This window comes from Macaca mulatta, chromosome 2, assembly GCF_049350105.2.
Source record: "Macaca mulatta isolate MMU2019108-1 chromosome 2, T2T-MMU8v2.0, whole genome shotgun sequence".
In the NCBI taxonomy this organism is placed as follows: domain Eukaryota; kingdom Metazoa; phylum Chordata; class Mammalia; order Primates; family Cercopithecidae; genus Macaca; species Macaca mulatta.
Window position 1 is genome coordinate 103,562,860 of NC_133407.1, and position 20,137 is coordinate 103,582,996.

Below are 20,137 nucleotides of genomic sequence, written 5' to 3' on the forward strand. Positions count from 1 at the left end.
TATTCTAATTTCCCTTCCTGACAATATCTACCTTAACCAACCAGATGAGGGCCCTTCCTCTGAGTATCATCAAACCCTTACGTGTGGTTATTCTGTTCCCCAGTATGTTACAATTGTCTGGTTCAATGTTCCTCTCTCCATCACACTGTCAACTCCAATAGGGCAGGAACAGTGTCACTCCCACCCTTGAGCCCCAGTAAAGCACAGTGCTCAGCACATAGTGGGTGCTCAACACGTGTTTGCTGGATGTGGACTGAATCACAATAATTCCTCATAATTTCTCGTGATAAATAGACATGAAACCTAGACAAATCATGTTAAGCAGGTTTCATCTTTTGGGTTAACTATTTTAGCCTTGTAAATTAGTCTTTCATGGTCTGTATATTCAAGCAATAATTAGGCCAAAGCTTAATGTTAATAAAAGTAAACTAGAGTTAACATGAATTGACAGCTCCATGTGTAGAGATGATAAGAGAAGGTCACCAGGGCTGAGTTTGTAACCAGTTGCTGATTTCCTGGCTAATTTAGTGCATACTACAACAATAGCAGAAAATCTATTTGATAGTTAAAGCCCTATTTCTTAGACTGGTGTTTAACCCTCCACAGACTGACCCAGACCTGATTTTTCCATACCACCCGGCTCCTCACTCTCTCCACTTCTGAACCTTATCCCTATAACTATGCAAGCAGCTTCATGTGCCCTGGGTCCTATTGGTCCTGCTGCTTCTACGTCAAGAATGCCTGTCCCATTACAATGTATTAAAATGTTCCTCATATTTTGAGAACCTGCTCAGAGGTCATTCTTCCTGTGGACCACCTCCACATCCCAGGCAAAGGAATTCCCCCTTCTCAAGCTGCTAGGAGTACAGGTTACTTCACATGAGTCCCTCCCTAATCAATTCTCACTCGGGACCAGAAAAAAAATAATCACTTCCAATAGATGTTTTTCTCTTAATTATTCAGTGATATTTTTCATTTCTATGTCATCTGTTTTCTTCTAATCACCTTTGGATAGACATCTGCCTTTAGAATTTATCCAATTACAAACTCTCTCAAGTAAAATTGATACACAAACAAAGTATGAAAGAATGTATCACACGTCTTTTTAAAAAACAAGATATCCAGATTATTGTTGCAAAATGTTTTGTGATGAAGTCCTTCCTGTTGAATGAGTAACTGGATGAAAAGACCAGACTTCTTTTTCATCCTTATTAATATTGTTGATAATATTTACTCATCAGTTCTTGAGCTTGAGAGAATTCACCTGGGACACTGTCATCTGAAGACTCTTCGTCTGAGATTTCAATAATATAACCAATTTCACCATTATTGTTAGAATCTAGAGACCTGCTGTCCTCTTTGAATTCATCTTCTGAGTCATCTAATGATGGTGAAATGTTGTTCTCTGTCAGTTTTTGGAATTTTCAATTGTATGCAGTGAAAACTAAAAGCAGATTCAAAATAGTGATGATTTATGTCCCTACTGAATCATCCTTCTAGGCAATTTCAATATTCTACTTATTTTTTCATCTTTTTTAAGCATAATTTGGAATAATTGGTGAGTAATGATGAAAAATAATTCCCTGGATGATGAAATAGCAAAATGTTTCAAAAGACAGGAAAAATAAGATCACAAAGATCCCATTATATATCTTAGATTTATAAAAAGGTCCAGTGAACCCATATGGTAATTGTAATGAGTTATATTTTATTTAAAAAATAAGTAAAAGAGTTCCCCAGGCCTAGTAAAGGCTTTACTCACAGAAGGAGTTTAGGAGATATTCAGCAAGTGGAGAGTTGGAGCAGGAGATATAATCATTAAGGGAATGTCAAACAATATTCCTTACATACGTGCAAGGTCCTTGTACCATCTCGAAATCTAGGCCCTTTGCCTAGAATATTGTTCTTCCCTCTCTCCCTTTTAGCTGGGTGACCGTTAACTTTGAATCTCAATTCAGAGTCCCTTCTGCAGGGAAGCTTTCCCTAATCCTCAACCCCTCCCATCAAGTGCTTATTTATGGGCTGTGAGAATCCCTTCCCTTCACCACATCCCAGCCACACACATCATTTTCTCTGCACTCAACCACCACGAAAAGTTAGTACTCATTAGCCAACACCTCTTCCTCTCCATTCCCACCCTATTGGTTACTGGTTACAAAAATACGGTTAGATAGAATAAATGAGTTCTAATGTTAGATAGCACAGTAGGAGAACTGTAGTTAACATAATTTATTGTATATTTGGGCCGGGCATGGTGGCATGTATCTGTAGTCCCAGCTACTTGGAAGGCTAAGGCAAGGAGAATCGCTTGAGCCTAGGAGCTCTGGGCTATAGTGTGCTGTGCTGGTTGGGTGTCCACACTAAGTCTGGCATCAATATGGTGATCTCCCAGGAGCGGGGGACCACCAGATTGCCTGAGGAGGGGTGAACTAGCCCAGATTGGAAACAAAGCAGCTCCAAGCTCCCATGCTAATCAGTCATGGGATTAGGTCTATGAATAGCTACTGCACTCCAGCCTGGGCAACACAGTGAGACCCTGTCTCCAAAAATAATAATTTATTGTATATTTGGAATGTTCTCAACACCAAGAAATGATAAATGTTTGAGGTGATGGATATCTTAATTATCCTGATTTGATCTTTATACAATGTAGACATGTATCAGATATCACATGTATCCCATAAATATGTACAATTATTCAGTATCAATTTTCGAAAGTGAATATGGAAAGTTTTCGTGTGTCTCCTTCATTACAGAGCTGACCCAGGCAAGGGCTGGTCAGGTTCTCCAAGCATCCTTTCACCAGCACAGTGCTGCCCATGGTGGGAGCTCAGAGAGTAGTCTGTGAATTTAAAAAAAAAAAAAAAATTGAATTCAAACACTTTTCTGAGTAAAGAGGCTTACCTTCTCAAATTCATGCCTTTGAGAAAGTAAAGGTAAAAACTAAAAGTCCATCTGAAAAGAAAACAGACCAGGTAAGAAAGCTGTTACTTTCCTAGACTATATGTTCCTATGTTCCTTTACTCAGGGGTTATTGGGAACAAGAGGCAACATGGCTGTAGCAGAGGGCTCCTCATCTCATGATTCTGGCTTTCATTTAGGTGTCGGATGATTTATCAGAGACAGACATCAGCAATGAGGCTCGGGACCCCCGGACTCCCATAAACAGCACAGAGGAGAAACGGAGAAACAGGCTGTACGAGTTAGCAATGAAAATGAGTGAAAAGGAGACTTCTTCAGGGGAGGATCAGGAGTCTGAGCCCAAGACAGAATCTGAGAACCAGAAGGAAAGTCTGTCCTCTGAAGACAACAGCCAGAGCGTCCAGGACGAGCTGAAGAAGGTAAGGGGCTGTGAAGCCACCTGCAGACAGCTCAAGCTTCTGCACTGGGGTGCTGGAGATTCTATATTGGTGCAGAGAGGTGCTGGGTCCCCAAAGAGCTCTCTCTAAAATGCCCAACCCTGTGCACTTAGGAGAGCCTAAGAGAACCCTTCTTAACTTGCACTGGGTGGTACAATCAGGAAAACAGCACCATGGAAGTTTCCCAAGAACTCTTGCCTTCCACTATCTTTCATCAAGACAGCCCCTTGGCTTTGAGTCTATGATTTAGTGCCCCTTATCCCTCTCACTGGTAAAAATCAGTGTTATTTCCTGCTCCACCCTCTCCCTGAGGAATTTTGTCCACGGACTGAGGTCATCTAGCCAACCCCTCTTTTAATCAATGATGAAGCTCTGCTCCATGCTAAGGAGACTTCGTGTTCAAAGTGGCCCTCTGGATTGTTTCTCTCTGCAGTTTTCAGATTTTGGTTTGTTTGTTTTAGCCTCAGAATCCTTTTTCAAACAGTCTTTATATGGAATCCCAGTATTTCATACAGTAAAAAAGTATTCCCGTCTTAGGGTCCCCAAAGCTCTAACCACTTGAGTTTCAGAACCACACTCCTCCTCCCCTTTTCCTACCCCCAGTAGCCCCTGAGTTGCAAAGGACACAGTTTGAAAACCACAGAAGATAAACCCAACCTCTGGCATAAAAGAGTCCCACGCTCCCTCCCCGTAGTCAGTGCTCTGCCCACTGTCCCCCAGTATTGGGGTTTCCTCTACAGCTTCTCAAAGCACGTTCATGCTAGACTTGCTACTTTAGAGTCAGAATATCCCTGCCAGCCTCCGACGGAAGGGAACACACTGACATTTGTTGAGTGTCTCCTCTGTGTCTCCTCTGTGTCTCCTCTGTGCGTGCGCCTGTACACATGTTCATTAGGTCCTTAAATAACCCGTTGAAAAAGAAGCAGGCCATTTTTGCAGAAGAAGAAACTGAAGCTGGGTCATTGAGGTCCTTACCAAAGGCTCACAACTAGTAAGTTTCAGAGCTAAGGCTGCATCACAAACCTGCTTGGCCTCAAATCACAGGCCCTTCCTTTACAATGAGCCAAAGATGCGGTTTTATCTTCAGAGTGATGATTTGTTAGAGAGAAACCTGCCAGGTGTTTTCTGTGTCCCAAGTGTATACTGTGTAAACTAAGAAGTTGCTGTTAATGCACATGCATGGGTGAAGGAGCTGCCTTCATCTGCTCAGCAGCCAAGCTGGGGTCCTGTGGAGGAGGAATTGAAGACCATTACTGCTGAGCCCCTGAACCCTCCAACAAATTGAACTCTGTTTTTCACTTTTCCCATCCCACCCTCCATAACCGTCAAGTCCTCACCCATAAATCTTTTCCCAGCTTGTCCATGAGGTGGAGAGTGGAGTTTGGTCTCCACGAGGAGCCCCTCACTGGGATATGGACTCCAACCTGTTGCAAATGGTAAAGGGCTCTGATCCTCTCTGTTACTTGAACTGATAACTGATGCCACATTACAGTCAGATTTGTATGCTGGAGCTTAGAGCCAGATAGTATCTGGAGAATATCACATTCTTTCTTACAATGACTCTGTCTCCTACTGGCTTTGCTGCCTGATGGCCCCAAGGCTCTAAAAACTCTCACTGTACCAGTAGCATGCCAGGCTGAGTCATGCAACCTCACCCTTCATCATTCTGCAAGGAGCAACCTCCTTGAGGCACAGCCATCAATGTACGCTATTCTCCCCTGGGCAGAATGTAAGCAGAGAAAGAAGGAGCTACTGGGGGGACTTCCTGGGGACTTAGACAAGCGCCTCCATCCTGCCCTGGCCCTAATGAGGCAGGAAATTAAGAGAGTTGGCTTTATTCAGATTCCCAAATGTGTCAGCTTCTCAAAGTTCAAGTCTTGCCTTCCTAGTCTACCATGAATTAGTGAATTAAATATTCAAACATATTCTTGTGCATGTAAAAATTCATATAGCCATATATATATGTGTGTGTGTATATATATATATGGCTGGGCATGGTGGCTCATGCCTGTAATCCCAGCACTTTGGGAGGCCAAGGTGGGCAGATCACAAGGTCAGGAGAAGGTCAGGAGATCAAGACCATCCTGACTAACAAAGTGAAACCTCGTCTCTACTAAAAATGCAAAAATTAGCCAGGTGTGGTGGCGGGCACCTGTAGTCCCAGCTACTCAGGAGGCTGAGGCAGGAGAATGGCGTGAACCCGGGAGGCAGAGCTTGCAGTGAGCCGAGATTGTGCCACTGCACTCCAGCCTGGGCAACAGAGTGAGACTCCATCTCAAAAAAAGGAAAAGAAAAAGAAAAACAGAAATATATGGTTAAGTATTGAATATTATTTAAAAACAGAAAAGTGTTGAGATACATTTTAGGATTAGACTGAGTCTGAAGCATAACCGGCCAGGTGCAGTGGCTCATGCCTATAATCCCAGCACTTTGGGAGGCCAAGGCAGGCAGATCGCTTGAGCCCAGGAGTTTCAGACCAGACTGGGCAACATGGCAAAAACCCAATTTCTACTAAAAATACAAAAAATTAGCCAGGGTTGGTGGCGTGCATCTGTAGTCTCAGCTACTTAAGAGGCTGAGGTGGGAGGATCACTTGAGCTCAGGAGGTTGAGGCTCATCACTGGATGCCAGCCTGGGTGACAGAGTGAGACCCTGTCTCAAAAAATATATAAACAAATAAAAACAAACAAAATTAGCAGGGCATGGTGGCTCATGTCTGTGGTCCCAGCTACTTGAGAGGCTGAGATTACTTGAACCCAGGAGGTTGAGGCTGCAGTGAGCCATGATTACACCACAGCACTCCAGCCTGGGCAATGACAGAGAGAGACCCTGTCTCAAAAAAAAAAAAAAAGAAAAGAAAAGAAAAAAAAAAACATGCAGTTTGTAAACTCTGTGGTGTTGGTTAATGGCTTAACTCACTGCTACTACTTAGAACATGACGATTCATTTCTTGCCCGCTTACTCTACCTCACCTCCTAACTGGCCTCCTGACCCTCCAGGCCCTTCTTGGCCCTTCCAATTCTATCTCCACTCAGTGGCCAGGTTGCCCTACAGTTCCTGCACTTGCTCACAGCCTGTCAACAGGCCCATGTCTGTCTTGCTTTTTAATTGATCCCTAGGACCCAGTCCAGGTTTTCATTGTTGATTGAATAAATACATCTTGGCCTCATTTGTAAAATGGGGATAATCATACCTCCTTATAGGGTTGTGAGGAATGAATTATGTAGTGTATGGTTTGGCACATAGCAGGAGCCCAGCAAATCTTAATTATTGTAGCTTTAAGAAAATAAGCTTCACTGTCATGAAATATCATCCATCTGCTGGTACTGAAGGAACAGCTTAGTGCTGATTCCCAATCAACACTTGCCGTGTCATGCTGTGGGTCTGTAACTACATTTGGTGCTCCTTGATGCCATGCAGAGTGTAAGTGTGGAAATCACTACATCAGATCCCTAGGTTACCATCTTCAGGATCAGAGTTAACTGTGATGTCCCCATGACCCCAACACCACTAGTCTGAGCAACACACACAGACACACATACACACACACTGTTTCGGGAGTAGATCTAGGGTAATGTGACTATTCCGGAAGCTGCCACTGCTCCACCCTTGTTTCTTAACCATGGTAGTGCACACTGGCCCAAAGTCCAACTACCTGAGGGCCTTCTCTTGAGTAGCAGGAGCCCCTCTTCCTAATCAGAAGACTAGCTGGAAGGGCCAGAGAAATGCCACTCCCAGGAGCGGGAGTGAGGCGCTAACCAGTGACTGATGGAAGGGTGTAAATATCCCAGCTCTTTTGCTTCGGTTGGGATGATGACTCTGAGGCTTGAGCCGCGCACTGACTCCCTCAGCGTATGTAGCTGGTGGCACCCACAGTGATGAACTACTTGATAAACTACATGATAAGGCAGTCTTCTCTACTGACTCTCTTCCCTTTCCTGTCTCACTTCCCTACTCCTCTGCCACTGTTTCCTGGGACTGCCTCCCACATAAGCCATGTGCACCCCAATTTTTGTCTCGGGGTCATTTTCTGGGGGAGCCCAGACTAAGACAAACAGAAGAAAATGTATCATCCCCAAATTGCAAATACTTACTTTGGTATTGTGAATAAGCAGTGAGGAAGTCTAACCACCAAAGTGGTTACTGATAGGCTTTATCTCACCAAAAGGAGGCTTGCCTCATACAGAGGCAGAGCTCAGCCAGGGCCTCCATCACTGTCCCTGCTCTTTGGGAGCCAAAGCAGAGGAATGCGCATATGCCCGTAGACACAGTGACATCGATGGCAGCTCAATATCCTCAGTATAACATCCCATCTAATTGGAGCTACAGAATCCTGTCCAGCAGCAGAAGCAGCATTTTAGAAACATGCTTTTACCTGATGGGATTCAAACCTTTGCTGCATGCAAACATATCCCTACAGTTGGATTAATGTCTTCCTTTGACTGGAGGCTGGGGCCCAGTGATTACTTAAGGATGGGCACTGGAACCTGAATTTAACCAGCTGAAGAACGAGCTTGGGGCCAGATCAAAACTTCTTGGGAACTGGATTCCTGAAAGGTCATGTTTCTTCTTTAAGTAATAACTTGGTTCCACCAGACCTCAGTGGTCAGCCTTCCAAACCACGTGGTCCTCAAAGCCTGGGAATGAGCACTTGTTTCTCCCCAACCACTGAGCAGCCATGCCAACAGCACTAGCCATGCCAATGTTTCTGGAAGAAAGTCCTGGCTAAAGTGGTTCTTTTTGCCTCTAGGGACGCAGCTGCTGCCCTCCTAAAGAGGGATGCAAAGGAGGACTAAGGACTCCTGGCCTGAGTTTGGAGACTACATCAGGGACCAAGTCTCCCCTAAACCCCCTAATTTTTCCAGGCCTGGAGCAGCAGTCCCCAAGTTCCCTTCTGGTTCCAAAATTCCAAAGTTCTAGATATGCAATAGAATAAATAGGTTTTTGCTTCTTAACATAAGTATCATTTACAATACTGTATATGAAAAAAGATGTCCTATGTGTCAATCTTTTGGAACATGAGCATTTGTTAAAGGACTAGATTAGGCAAATCTTGCACTATAGCCAAATTTGTACATCTAGTGTCCTTAAAGCATTTTTATTAAGAGTCTTTGTTTATTAATTATCATAAGTAGCTGAGCCATTGTGCTTTATTTTCACAAGGGAGTCAACAACCAGCAGACATCTCTGCTGGGATTCAAACTGACTCTTAGTTTCACTTTAAAGAGTGAAACTACATTTATAATTTCATAGAATAATATTCATTTTTTCAATTTTGAAAAAATTGAATTGTATTTATAGTTTCATAGAATAATTTTCATCAAAGTACTGAGACTTCTCTAAACTAATAAATGTCTTTCTTTATATCCCCAAACATAAATTAAATGTCTTTAATTATATCCCCAAACAAGAGAATAATTTGTGCATCTTCTGATGGCTGCCCCCCAATTACTAAAGCCAAGCCACATGGAAACACAATCCTGGTCAATGGTGAAGGAAGCAGATTTATTGACTGTTGTCTGAGAAAACCCAGAGACTTGGGTTTCTCAAGTATAATGTGCTTGTGAAAAAAATTTTGTTGATGTCATGATGTTAACATCAAATCAAGTATTGTCCATATGTGTCTAACTTTCATAAAATAACCATTCACATGAGGCTATAGCACCCTACAACCCAGGGAGAATTTTATTTCAGAAGAGTGCCTCATCGTCACTTGCTGCTAGAGTGAATATAGTATTAGATACTGACTTATAACTTCCAAACTACGCTGATTTCAATAGGCCTTATGCCTATTGAGGAATTAACACCTCTTTCCCAACTTTCTATTTAACTGCTGCCCTAGGAAAAAAGAGAAGCTTTAACTGTCCACTTAGAGCTACTGCTCTTATCCACAGTGCTTGAACAGGTGAGGAGGTTTTATTTCACTCATGCTCATCTGCACCCTTCATTCCCACAACTGTGTCCTGGGGAAGGGCCTGCCAGGCCAGGAAGGTAGAGTTCTAGGTTCTCTTTTGGATCTTCAAAAGAGAGAAGCAGAATATCTTCCTCTCTAGGCAAAGATGGACTGGGAAAGATTGCCCAGAACTCCAATGCAGACATACCTTCAAGCCTCTAAAATGCAGGTGTTACCTGGAAGGCCAGGATAAGGATATCACCCCAGTCACAGCAGTAGAATGAGGTGCTGGACAGAAATGGTTTGAAGAAAGAAAGGCAGAGTTACTCCAAAAGGTTTTAAGTAGAAAGGCCTGGCAAGCAAGGAACTGGTTCAGAACTTTCACCTCACGGAAGCCCAAAAGTAAGAAACTCTGGAGAGGGGGAAGAGGAAGCAAAGATACTGTGAATCTGAAGTTCTGCAGGATAAGCAAGATTGTGCTCTTGGAAAACATCTCTGGGTAGAAAATGTAAAAACTAAAGAAGGAAAAACATGTATATCAGTTTCTCCTATAAACAGAAATGCCAAAATCCTAAAGAAGATACTAGCAAACTGAATTCCACAACATTAAGAGATTAACATACCATAACTCATATATTTTATTCCAAGAATGCAAAATAAAGTGAATAGCAGGAAACCCCACTGTTACACTCATTTAGTAAGTACTATTTTTTAAAAGCACATCATAATCTCAACTGATGCCAAAATGTCTTTTGGAAACATTCAACACATATTCCACTGGGGGAAAAAACCCTCTCAGTGTAATACAAAGATAATTCTGTAACATGATGAAGAAAATCCACTTCGAAGCACCAGAAGCCCTGGATTTTTTTCTTGATGAGAGCTCACTTTAAATATCAAAAACATCATGAACATCACATTTTACTACCGACCAAAGAAACACATGACAAAGAGATGAATTTGTAAATGCTTTTACATAAATGTGTATTTTGTTAATCAAATAGCACGTACATACGTGTAAAAAATAATATGTGTGGCTTTAAGATTTGTTTTAAATTACAGACAAATATTTGTAGTTATTTAGCAAATACGTATTGTTGCTAAAGAAATAAATGAGCAAAATTGACTCTAGAAGGTTTACAAAACCTGAACAGACCACAGAAGAAATTGGCAAAGTGGTCAAGGAATTATTTCTCAGAAAGAAGCTAGTCTCAGGTATCTTTGACAATAAAATCCATTAAACGTTCATGGTGCTAATTACCTTCACATTAATAAAACTGTTCTTGAGCAATTAAAAAAATGGAAAGCACCCCAGTTCTGAATCTCACACGCAAAAAATCACACACCACCAAAAATTTACAAATTAACTCACGAGTGAATAAACATTCAAAAATTCTCAACATATTGCAAATTGTTTCTAACTATGAATTAAAGTAATAATTTATGACTACCAGACAGGATGTAGTCTAAGAATGTAATAATATTAATTTTAGGATATCTATTAACATTTTTGTTATATTTACAGGCTAAAGGGAGAGAAACATTATTATTTTATTAAATTCTTAGCTTGATGTTTGACATAGTAGGAAATTCATAAAATACTCCTAAATACTGAATGAAGAATGAATTCCAAACTAACAGCTGATAAAGTTAAACAACCATTTCTGATAAAGTAGGAAGACAAAAACTCAACAGCAGTGACTGGTAGCCTTTTGGGGATTGCAGACCTTTTTACAAATTTGATGAACATTGTAAACCCCTTCTCCATAAAGCTTAAAAAAAGAAATTGATTTTCATCAAATTGGAAAGTCACCGATTGCATGAAGCCCATCCATAAACCCCAAGTTTAAAAATTACTATTAAATGACAGAAAGAAAACAAAGATGTCTTCTACTATTTCTTTGATTCAACATTGGTCTGGCATTCCCTCCAGTATAATAAGAAATAAAAATTGCCAATATTAGATAGCAGAAAACTATGATGACTTTAGATTTCTGAGTTAAGATAATAAAATCAACTGAAAAGATTATTAGAAATAAGTTTGGTAGGGTGGCCTATCACAAAAGAGTAATACATAAGCAAAAATTTCATATACACAGCAATAACCTCTCAGAAAATATAAAGAAAAATTCTATTTGCAATAGCAGCAAAAGTACACACAGCGCTGAACATACACTTGGCATATAACCCAAAAATTCTCCTAAGTATTACCAAAGAGAAATAAAGACCTATGTCCACATACACAGACACACACAAAAAACATTCATGATCACCAAAAACTGGAAACAACCTAGTTGTCCACCAGCTCACCAGCTGGTAAACAAGTATAAATGCACCAATGTCAATGAATCTTAAGAGCATTATGCTGAGGGAAAAAAGACTCAAAAGGTTACGTATTTCCCACTTACATGACATCCTGGAGAAGGCAAAACTATAGGGACAAAACACATACCAGTGGTTACAAGAGAATGGGGTGAGGGGAAGGTTGATATAAAGAGACATAAGGGAATTTTTTGGTCTGATGGAAATATTCTAAATCTTGATTGGGTGGTAGCCACTCAACTGCATGCTTTTGTCAAAATTCATAGAACTATTTGCCTTTAAAGGCTGAATTTTACTGTATGTAATGTACATATGCACATACACATTTACATATATATATACATACATAGTGCCCTTGAATAACTTAACTACGAATGTATGAAACTCATGTGAATAAAATTAACCGGCTTTGCTAGGAGACATAAAGACTGAATAAGTACGGAAACATATTCTGTGTACCGATGGGAAAACTTCACACTTTTATAGAAGTTAGTTTTCCCCAAATTAATACATACATTTAACAGATTTCCAATCATCTTAATGAGATTTTTTTGCAAACTTGATGAAGTTACTCTGAAGTTCATCTGGAAGAATAAGTGCATAAAATATAGCCAAGAAAACTCCAACTGTAATTATAGCAGTGGTGCTAACACTGGAATAAGCAAACAGATTAATGAAACACAATAGAAAATACAGAAATTTATTATGACATGACAATGGTACATTTAATATCAAAGAAAGATTCTTTAAGGAATATTAGATTAACAAATTATGTAGTACAAGCAGAACTAAATTAGATTCATACATCATACTACATACAAGAATAAATTCTCAATGGGCAGGAGTTTAAAAGATTAAGTAAAAGAAGTTACACAATTACTAGAATATAGATGAATATTTTGTAACATTAGGACAAGAAAGGCCAGAAACCTTAAAAGCCTGAAATACATGATTGCATAAGTATTAAGAACTTACGTTCATCAAAACCATAAAACTAAAAGGAAAAGAACAGTTAAGAAGACATAGTGCTTAAATATATAATGGGTGAAGAATTAAGAACTTTATAACTCTGTATTATAACTCTGTATAACTCTGCTATAAAGAAATACCTTAGACTGGGTAATTTATAAAGAAAAGAGGTTTAATTGGCTCACAGTTCTACAGGCTGTACAGGAAGCGTGGCTGAAGAGGCCTCAGGAAACTTACAATCATGGCAGAAGGCAAAGGGGAAGCAGGCATGTCTTACATGGCTGGAGTAGGAGGAAGAGAGTGAGGGAGGAGGTGCCACACACTTTTAAAAAATCAGATCTCAAGACAACTCACTCACTATCATGGGAACAGCACCAAAGTGGAAATCTGCCCCCACGATCCAATCACTTTCCACCAGGCTCCACCTGCAATATTGGGGATTACAATTTGACACGAGATTTGGGCAGAGACACAGACCCAAACCATATCAAACTCCAATAGATAAAGGGTAATGTACATAAGCAGGCGAGTCACCAAAAAAAAAAAAAAAATGTAAATGGCCAATAAGCATATGAAAAAATATTCAACTTTAATTGTATTACAATTTGTATTTAATATAACACCTTGCCCAGAACTTGCCATATGGTTAGCATGTTCATTTTTTTAATTCACCAAATGTTTATTGAGTGTCTCAATGTGCCTGGCACTATTGAAGTACAGAGAAAATGGCCATGAACAAGACAGAGTTTATCGTTTGCTCAATCAGTAAGGATACAAATTAAATTAATGAGATGCCACTTTTGCCTACTAAATTGGATGGTAAAAAGAAGGATAATTGGCTCACTCTTCTAATCCCAACACTTTAGGAGGCCAAGGCAAGCAGATCGCTTGGGCTCAGGTGTTTGAGACCAGCTTGGGCGATGTAGCAAGACCCCTCTCTACAAAAAAATACAAAAATTAGCCAGCCATAGTGGTGAGCACCTGTGGTCCCAGCTACTCCAGAGGCTAAGGTGGGAGGATCACTTCAGCCCAGGATATGGAGGTTGCAGTGAGCCAATATTCTGCCACTGCACTCCACCTTGGGTGACAAAGTGAGACTCTGTATCAAGAAACAAAAAGAATGACATTTAGTGTTGGTAAGAGTTCAGGAAAACAGGCAGTCTGCCACCATAAAATAGTGGGAGCACATATTAGAGTTTGGTAATTGGTAATCCAAAGGAATCAAAGGGTGCATACCCTTTGATGTGGCAATCGTACTTTCAATTATTTATCCAAAGAAAAACCTGGAGAAGCAGCCGTGGTGGGGGGGAAGGGGGCGGGGAGTTGGCGGGGGAGCATATATTACAATGTAATTCGTCAAGCATTGTGTTTTCATTGTAGGGAAACAACAAACTGAAATCGGAATGCCCAACAATAAGGGATTCTTGGAGATATGGGGAGATGGGGTTCAGATAACAGATGGCGCATAGGCATTGGAACAGCAAAGATAGATTGGTCCAGATACAAGTGATACAGGGCAGGTGAGCCCCGAAATTGGGGCTTAACCCAAGAGGGTTCTTGGCTTTGCCCAGGAAAGAATTCAAGGGTGAGTGGAGGATGCTAAACAGAAACTATAATTGAAGCAGCAGTGTATACCAGCAGCGGAGGTACTGCTCCTTCCAGAGCAGGGCTACCCCATAGGCAGTGTGCCCAGAATAGCAGCTCAGAGGCACTTCTGCAGTCATATTTACCTAAATATAGTAATTATACTTTTAATTACATATAAGTTAAGGGGCAGTTTATGAAGAAATTTATAAGATGAAGGTGGTAATGTGTCAGGTTGTTGCTATGAAAAGGGGTGGTAAGCTCCGGGTGTTGCCGTGGCAGTGGTAAACTGACATAGCACACTGGTGGGGTGTCTTACGGAAAGCTGCTTCTATCCTGGCTCTGTTTTAACTAGTCCTCAATTTGGTTAATTGGGCTCAGTGTCTGAGCCCAGCCTCCTACCTCACAATTAAGTGGGTAAATTTCATGTCAGGAAGTCGAGGAGGTTTTATATTCCATATGTTTATTACCTCTCTCTCCCCTACCTCCCACCCCTCTCGCCATCTGTCTTTCTGAGGCAAATTTGTTTTCTGAAAGTGAAGGGATAGTGGAATTGGAGATTCAACATTGTAGAGAGGGTTTAAAATAGCTACTGCATCAAATGTAAAGAAAACAATGTGGAGAAATGTTGGAAGTCCCAGGCAGCACTGAAAGCATAGATGAGGTCAGATCATGAACATTTACCTGATGTGTAAAGAACCTGTAAAAGAATATAGCAATCTTGGACACAATTAAATGCAAAATAAAAATCCATTTTATTCAAAGAAAGTATCTGTTCCTACCAGATCTATTCATAAATCCACATCATTTGACATAATTACACAGTATGGTTCAAGCGTTTCTGAGATTTACAGCAGAACCTCCCATTTCAGAGGTTTGTAGCTTAGCCATTAACCTTCCCTGAACTAAAATCTACATATGAATTTCAAACCATTGATGGGATGGGGCATAGAATGGAAACTAACTCCATCCATAATAAGAGCAAAAAATGTGAAGTTAAAACTTAAAAAGTTAAAACTGCAGATCTCCAAGAAATCTAGCAGTTCACTGGAAGAAAGATGGTGTAAAGATGAATTCTTCCAAAATTAGGTTAGAGGTTTAATGCAATGCAAATCAAAATCTGAACCAGATATCTTTTAACTTTTCAAAAAGAGAGTCTAAAAATCAAAACCATCTGATAGAATAAACAGTCAAAAATAGTTTAGAAATGTTTAGAAAAAAATAAAAGAGGTGTGAAGAGGATCCATTTATTAAGATGTTATATGTTTTAAAGGTACAGTGATTAAATTTGTGAGCTACAGTACAAGATGTAACAGAATAGTCCAGAAGAACAGCCTAAAATATATTAAATTTAACTCACCATTATTCTCGCGATTCCCACTCACTTTCCACACCAGGTCAAAAAAGGACAGCTTTTTAATAAATGGTGTTTGGACAATTGTTAGCTTGTTCTTTTGGGAGGGGAATAGAGATGTAAGAAAAGACAGGTTCTTAATTTTCACCCCAAGGAAGGTATGAATGGACCCTCCTCGTTTGCAGGCCCAGCAATAGATAAGAGACAACATTTAAAAGGAGACAGAGAGATGTTGAACTTCTCTTGTGAGAGGTGGTAGCCCAAGCTCTGGAGTTTGAATCCCTGCTCATTCCCCACTTCTTCAACAAGTACTGAGCTGTTCGAGGAGCTGCAATGCAGTATGGATAAGAGAAAAAAGCTCCCTGCACTCGTGGAACTTACCTTCTGTTGGAGGAGACAGTGGTGAACATGTAGACACACGAAAGGGAAGATGCACGATAGTGATAAGTGCTAAGAAAATGACATAGGGCAGAGGTCAGAGTCCTGGATAGTCATGAACTCTCTGACCAAGGGTCTTGAACTGAGACCCAAATGGCAATCAGGAAAAAGATCTAAAGGAAGGGCTTTCCAGGCAGAGGAACACATGCAAGTCCCTAAGGTGGAGATGACCTTGACAAGTCCAAGGGACAGAAATGACCTTGACCAGTCCAAGGGACAGCTGGAGCAATGTGGCCAAGGGAAAAGCGGCGAGAGAGGTGAGAGCAGGGGCTAGAGCAAGCAGGGCCAGGTGGGCCCTGCAGAAAGCTTCAGTTTATATTCTGGTGAGGTAGAAAGCACCTGGAAAGGTTGAAGTGGACAAGTGACAAGCAGGACCTTACATTATGAAGATCAGCTCAGCTGCCATGTGTCACCTTCTTTCCAAGCAAATGTAGAAAGTGATTTCAGGTCTCACTGGACTTCTTCAGAGCCAAGCACATGCCCTGATTACCACCAGTCATTAGAAATGTTTGTAATCAATATTAAGAACTATTGTCTGAGGAACAGTCAATTAAAAAAAAAAAAAAAAAAAAAAAAGATCAATGGCTATGATTACCTCTTAGGCCAAGAAAGGAACTCCTCCTGCCTGCTTTACACCTGCTAGAGTAGGTTTGGTCAAAGGTGATGGCCCCATTTCCCCCCTTTGTTTCCCTTGCCAGGCCCTCATATGGCAAGCATCAGACAAAATAGATGCCACCAAAGAAGAACAAGAAAATGACCTCAGGGAAACATAATCATTGGAACTAAACTACAAATACTATACTTTTAAAATTTATTTCTTAGTCACCATGAAAAAAGGAAAATATTTCTTTTATAGATGGCCTTGGCCATCAAGACCTGGATGACTTAAGAACCCAAACCTTCCTAGAGGTCAGTTCTCCTCTAATCTCTGTTATGTGTAAATGTTTCGGTGTATTACATATGCTAATTTATTAAGTTCATGTTCCAATTTATTTCCACAATTCTGTACCACCCTCTTGCATCAAGTCACTCTTCAGGGACATGAGTCTGTTCATGGAGAATGTATTTTGACGGGTTTTAGCGGCATTGCCGGAGTGCCTTATGTTTCATGAGAACTGAAATATATTAGCATTGAATTTTTCTAGCAGATTTCTGTCAAATATTTAGAAGGACATATGGAGTTTCTTTCCTACTATTGAAAAGGAGAAAAATACATGAAATCAAGGCATTTGGATACTTTCTTGCTTGTTCTGGTAGTTTGATGGAAGCATTTCATAAAGCCAAGACAGCATATGTAATACGAGACAGAGGAGTGATGAGTGGACTGGGCGTCTGGATTACACTTGGAACAGGTTTTCTTATAGAGCACATCCTTTCTCACTTGTGGTCATTGACAGCTCAGTTCTAGGTGGGCTCTGGAAGCCTCAGAATGGGCACTGTGTGGCGTGGCTTGGTCTTTGGCTTTCTGTGGCATGGCTTGGTCTTTGGCTTTCCAAATCAATGCACTTATTCTGGTTGGTGTCAGTTGGTAGAGGCTGTAGAATGACCCAAGGACTCCCTGTCATTAGACCCTTCTCTTCCTGACCTGTTGTTCACTGATCTGATTGTGCACTCAGATTCTGTTTCACCATCACTTCCCACAGTCCACTGTGTCCAGGGAATTATGCACATGGAAGAAGTGCTGGTGTGACAAATGGGGAAGAGCATGGGTTTGGGAAACCACCATCTGGGCTCAAGTCCCAGCTCTGCATCTTCTTCACTGAGCCACAGTTTCCTTGTCTCTAAAGATGGGATTAAAATATCAACCATGCTGTCAGGGTTAAATAAAATAATAAGAAGCCTAGAGTCAACCTGGCACAGGACGGACGCACATTAACTATGAGGTGCTTCCCTCCTTGCTGCTTCTCTTCCCCCTCAAAGAGTCTCGCGGGAACAACATTTGGCAAGGGGAGAAGGCATGGACACATATTTATTTTATCCAACTTGAACTGCTAAAAGGCCTTTCACCTCTCCCTGTAATTCCTCTCTGTACCCCTTTGTGCTCAAACATGTCTTTAGATGACCCTGTTAATGTTTCCTGTTACCTGGATGTCCACTGTCCCCTAATAGCTCCCCCTAAGGAACATTCGTAAGTCACAGGGCTGAAAGGAGGACTGGAGGGCCCCATACTGTCACCAACTTCTTGATTGTACTACAGCCAATTATGAAGACTGTATTAGCTCTTCACCCCTCCCCTCAGGAAACTTGACACCAAAAATAATGAATTTAAAAGAAAAATTGAACAAATGACTCAGGTGCTATTCCACTTGGGCATTTGGTAATCACCCACTTTCAAGATTGTGTGAGAAAAGGAGCTCTGAAATGTTGTATTTTACTTTATTTCAATAACCTAGCGAACTCTTCCTTCCCTCCTGGTATTTAAATCTTAAATGCGTCAGTTTCTTCCGGATTACCCAGCTGGAAAGCACAGCAGCACCTTGCCAGCTCCCTCTTCTTCACTGCAGCCAGCACGTTCTCTCAGCTCTTTCCAGAATATTGCACCTTTTATGCTTTTATCCCTCCTGTGGCTGCCCCACCTCAGGTCCTTGCAACCTTTGATTGGAGCTGCAGTTATTCTTTCCTACACTTACTTTCTGCCTCCAGTTCTCCCCAGCCCTAAATCTGTTCTTCGTGTGGCAGTCAGAATTACCTTTCTGAAGTGCAGGTCTCTCCTGCCAGCGTGTTAGCCTGGGCTTTAAAACCAGGCAGATCCAAATACAAATCCTGGCTCCTTGAAAACCTCGTCACCTCTCTTAAGCCTCAGTTCTTCATCTATCAGATGGAGTGATCATAGTACCCGCATCATAGGATGGTGAGGAGGGTTAAATGAGGCAAGGTAAATGATGCACATATCCCAGAGCCTGGCACACATGCTCAGTGAGTTACTGTTAACAGCAGCAGCAAGAACCTGCAGTGGCACCTCATTGCCAGCAGTACAAACCCCAGACTCCTGAGGCTGGCATTCAGGGCACTGTAAGACCTCCCCCCTGCCTCTCTTTTCCCACCTGTCTCCCACAGCCTGCCCTGGGCTGCAGTGCCATTGACTCAGCAGCTTTCTTGTGCTTCCAGACCTTACCCCAAAGTAACGTGCTAGCAGGACCTGGTTGTTCCCTCTGCAGGTCCGCAGCCTGTTGCTCACAGTGCAGGACAGGTCTTACCTTCTGCTAACTGCTGTTGTCTCCTGACTGCTTCCCCCTCTGCTCTCTGAGGATAGGGACCATGGCTTACTTGTTTCTGCATCCCCTGCAGGGCCCAATGCAGTGCCTTGGCATAGAGTGGATGTTTCCAGAAGGAATTAAGTTAGTGATGGGAGGGAATCATTGATGATGTTTGAGGGCCTGGTTTTTACAGGGTCCCCTCAAGGCCATAACATACCTTGTTTTCATTGCATATCAGTGTGTATGGTTCGGTCTGCTCCCAGTAAAGGGAAAACAACAGAATGGAAAACTGGGAAACGACAGAATGATGGAAATGAACATCTCTCTCTCTCTCTCTCTCTCTCTCTCTCTCTCTCTCTCTCTCTCTTGCTCTCGCTCTCGCTCTCTCTTGCTCTTGCTGTCTGTCTCTTGCTCGCTGTGTGTGTGTGTGTGTGCATGCACACGCGCGCGCCAGTGTTAGGTTGCTTACTCTGATTTCTTAGACTATTCTGTATTCTGATATTATTATTCCCTTTTTGGTGGTATGATCCCATCTTTATGAAATTGTAGTGGTAGGCAATAATAGATTATAGCAGCTTTTCTTTAAAAATATTATTACTTGGCAAAAGAAAAAACAAGAAAGAGCAGCAAACTTTAACCTTTTGGAATAATGGTAAAAGGCACTCTTTGAAATATGAAATAGTCAAAGAAAAATGTTTCAAGACTGCAGTACATAATGAGAGGCAGCTAAACCACCAGGCATTCACCAGCGATGTGCCCACCTCCAGCCAGGAAGCGGGCCTGCAGAGCAGGTGGGAGGTGCTTGAGGAGGGGCGCACAACTCTCGACCCAGACACTGGGCAGACACCTGACACATGCCATCTAATTTAATCTTCTTGAAAGCCTCTTGAGCTAGATGATGTTATATCCATTTTACAATGGAGGCGCAGAGGGGTTAAGTATTTGCCCAAAGTCACACGGACAGTGTAAGCTGAATTTCCCCGGCCTCATGGGCCTGTATGTGCAAACAAGGAAGTTTCAT

At 41.5% G+C, this 20,137-nt stretch overlaps 1 protein-coding gene across 3 annotated transcripts in view; it reads left to right on the plus strand.

The window, feature by feature from the left end:
- MYRIP (myosin VIIA and Rab interacting protein) overlaps positions 1-20,137 on the plus strand; it is a 412,659-nt gene that overhangs the window by 360,565 nt on the left and 31,957 nt on the right. For all 3 annotated transcript variants that reach the window (XM_001115677.5, XM_015131302.3, XM_015131301.3), the window contains one exon: positions 3,102-3,341. In XM_001115677.5, the coding sequence (XP_001115677.3) occupies positions 3,102-3,341 (240 nt within the window). The remainder of the gene's footprint in view (positions 1-3,101; positions 3,342-20,137) is intronic.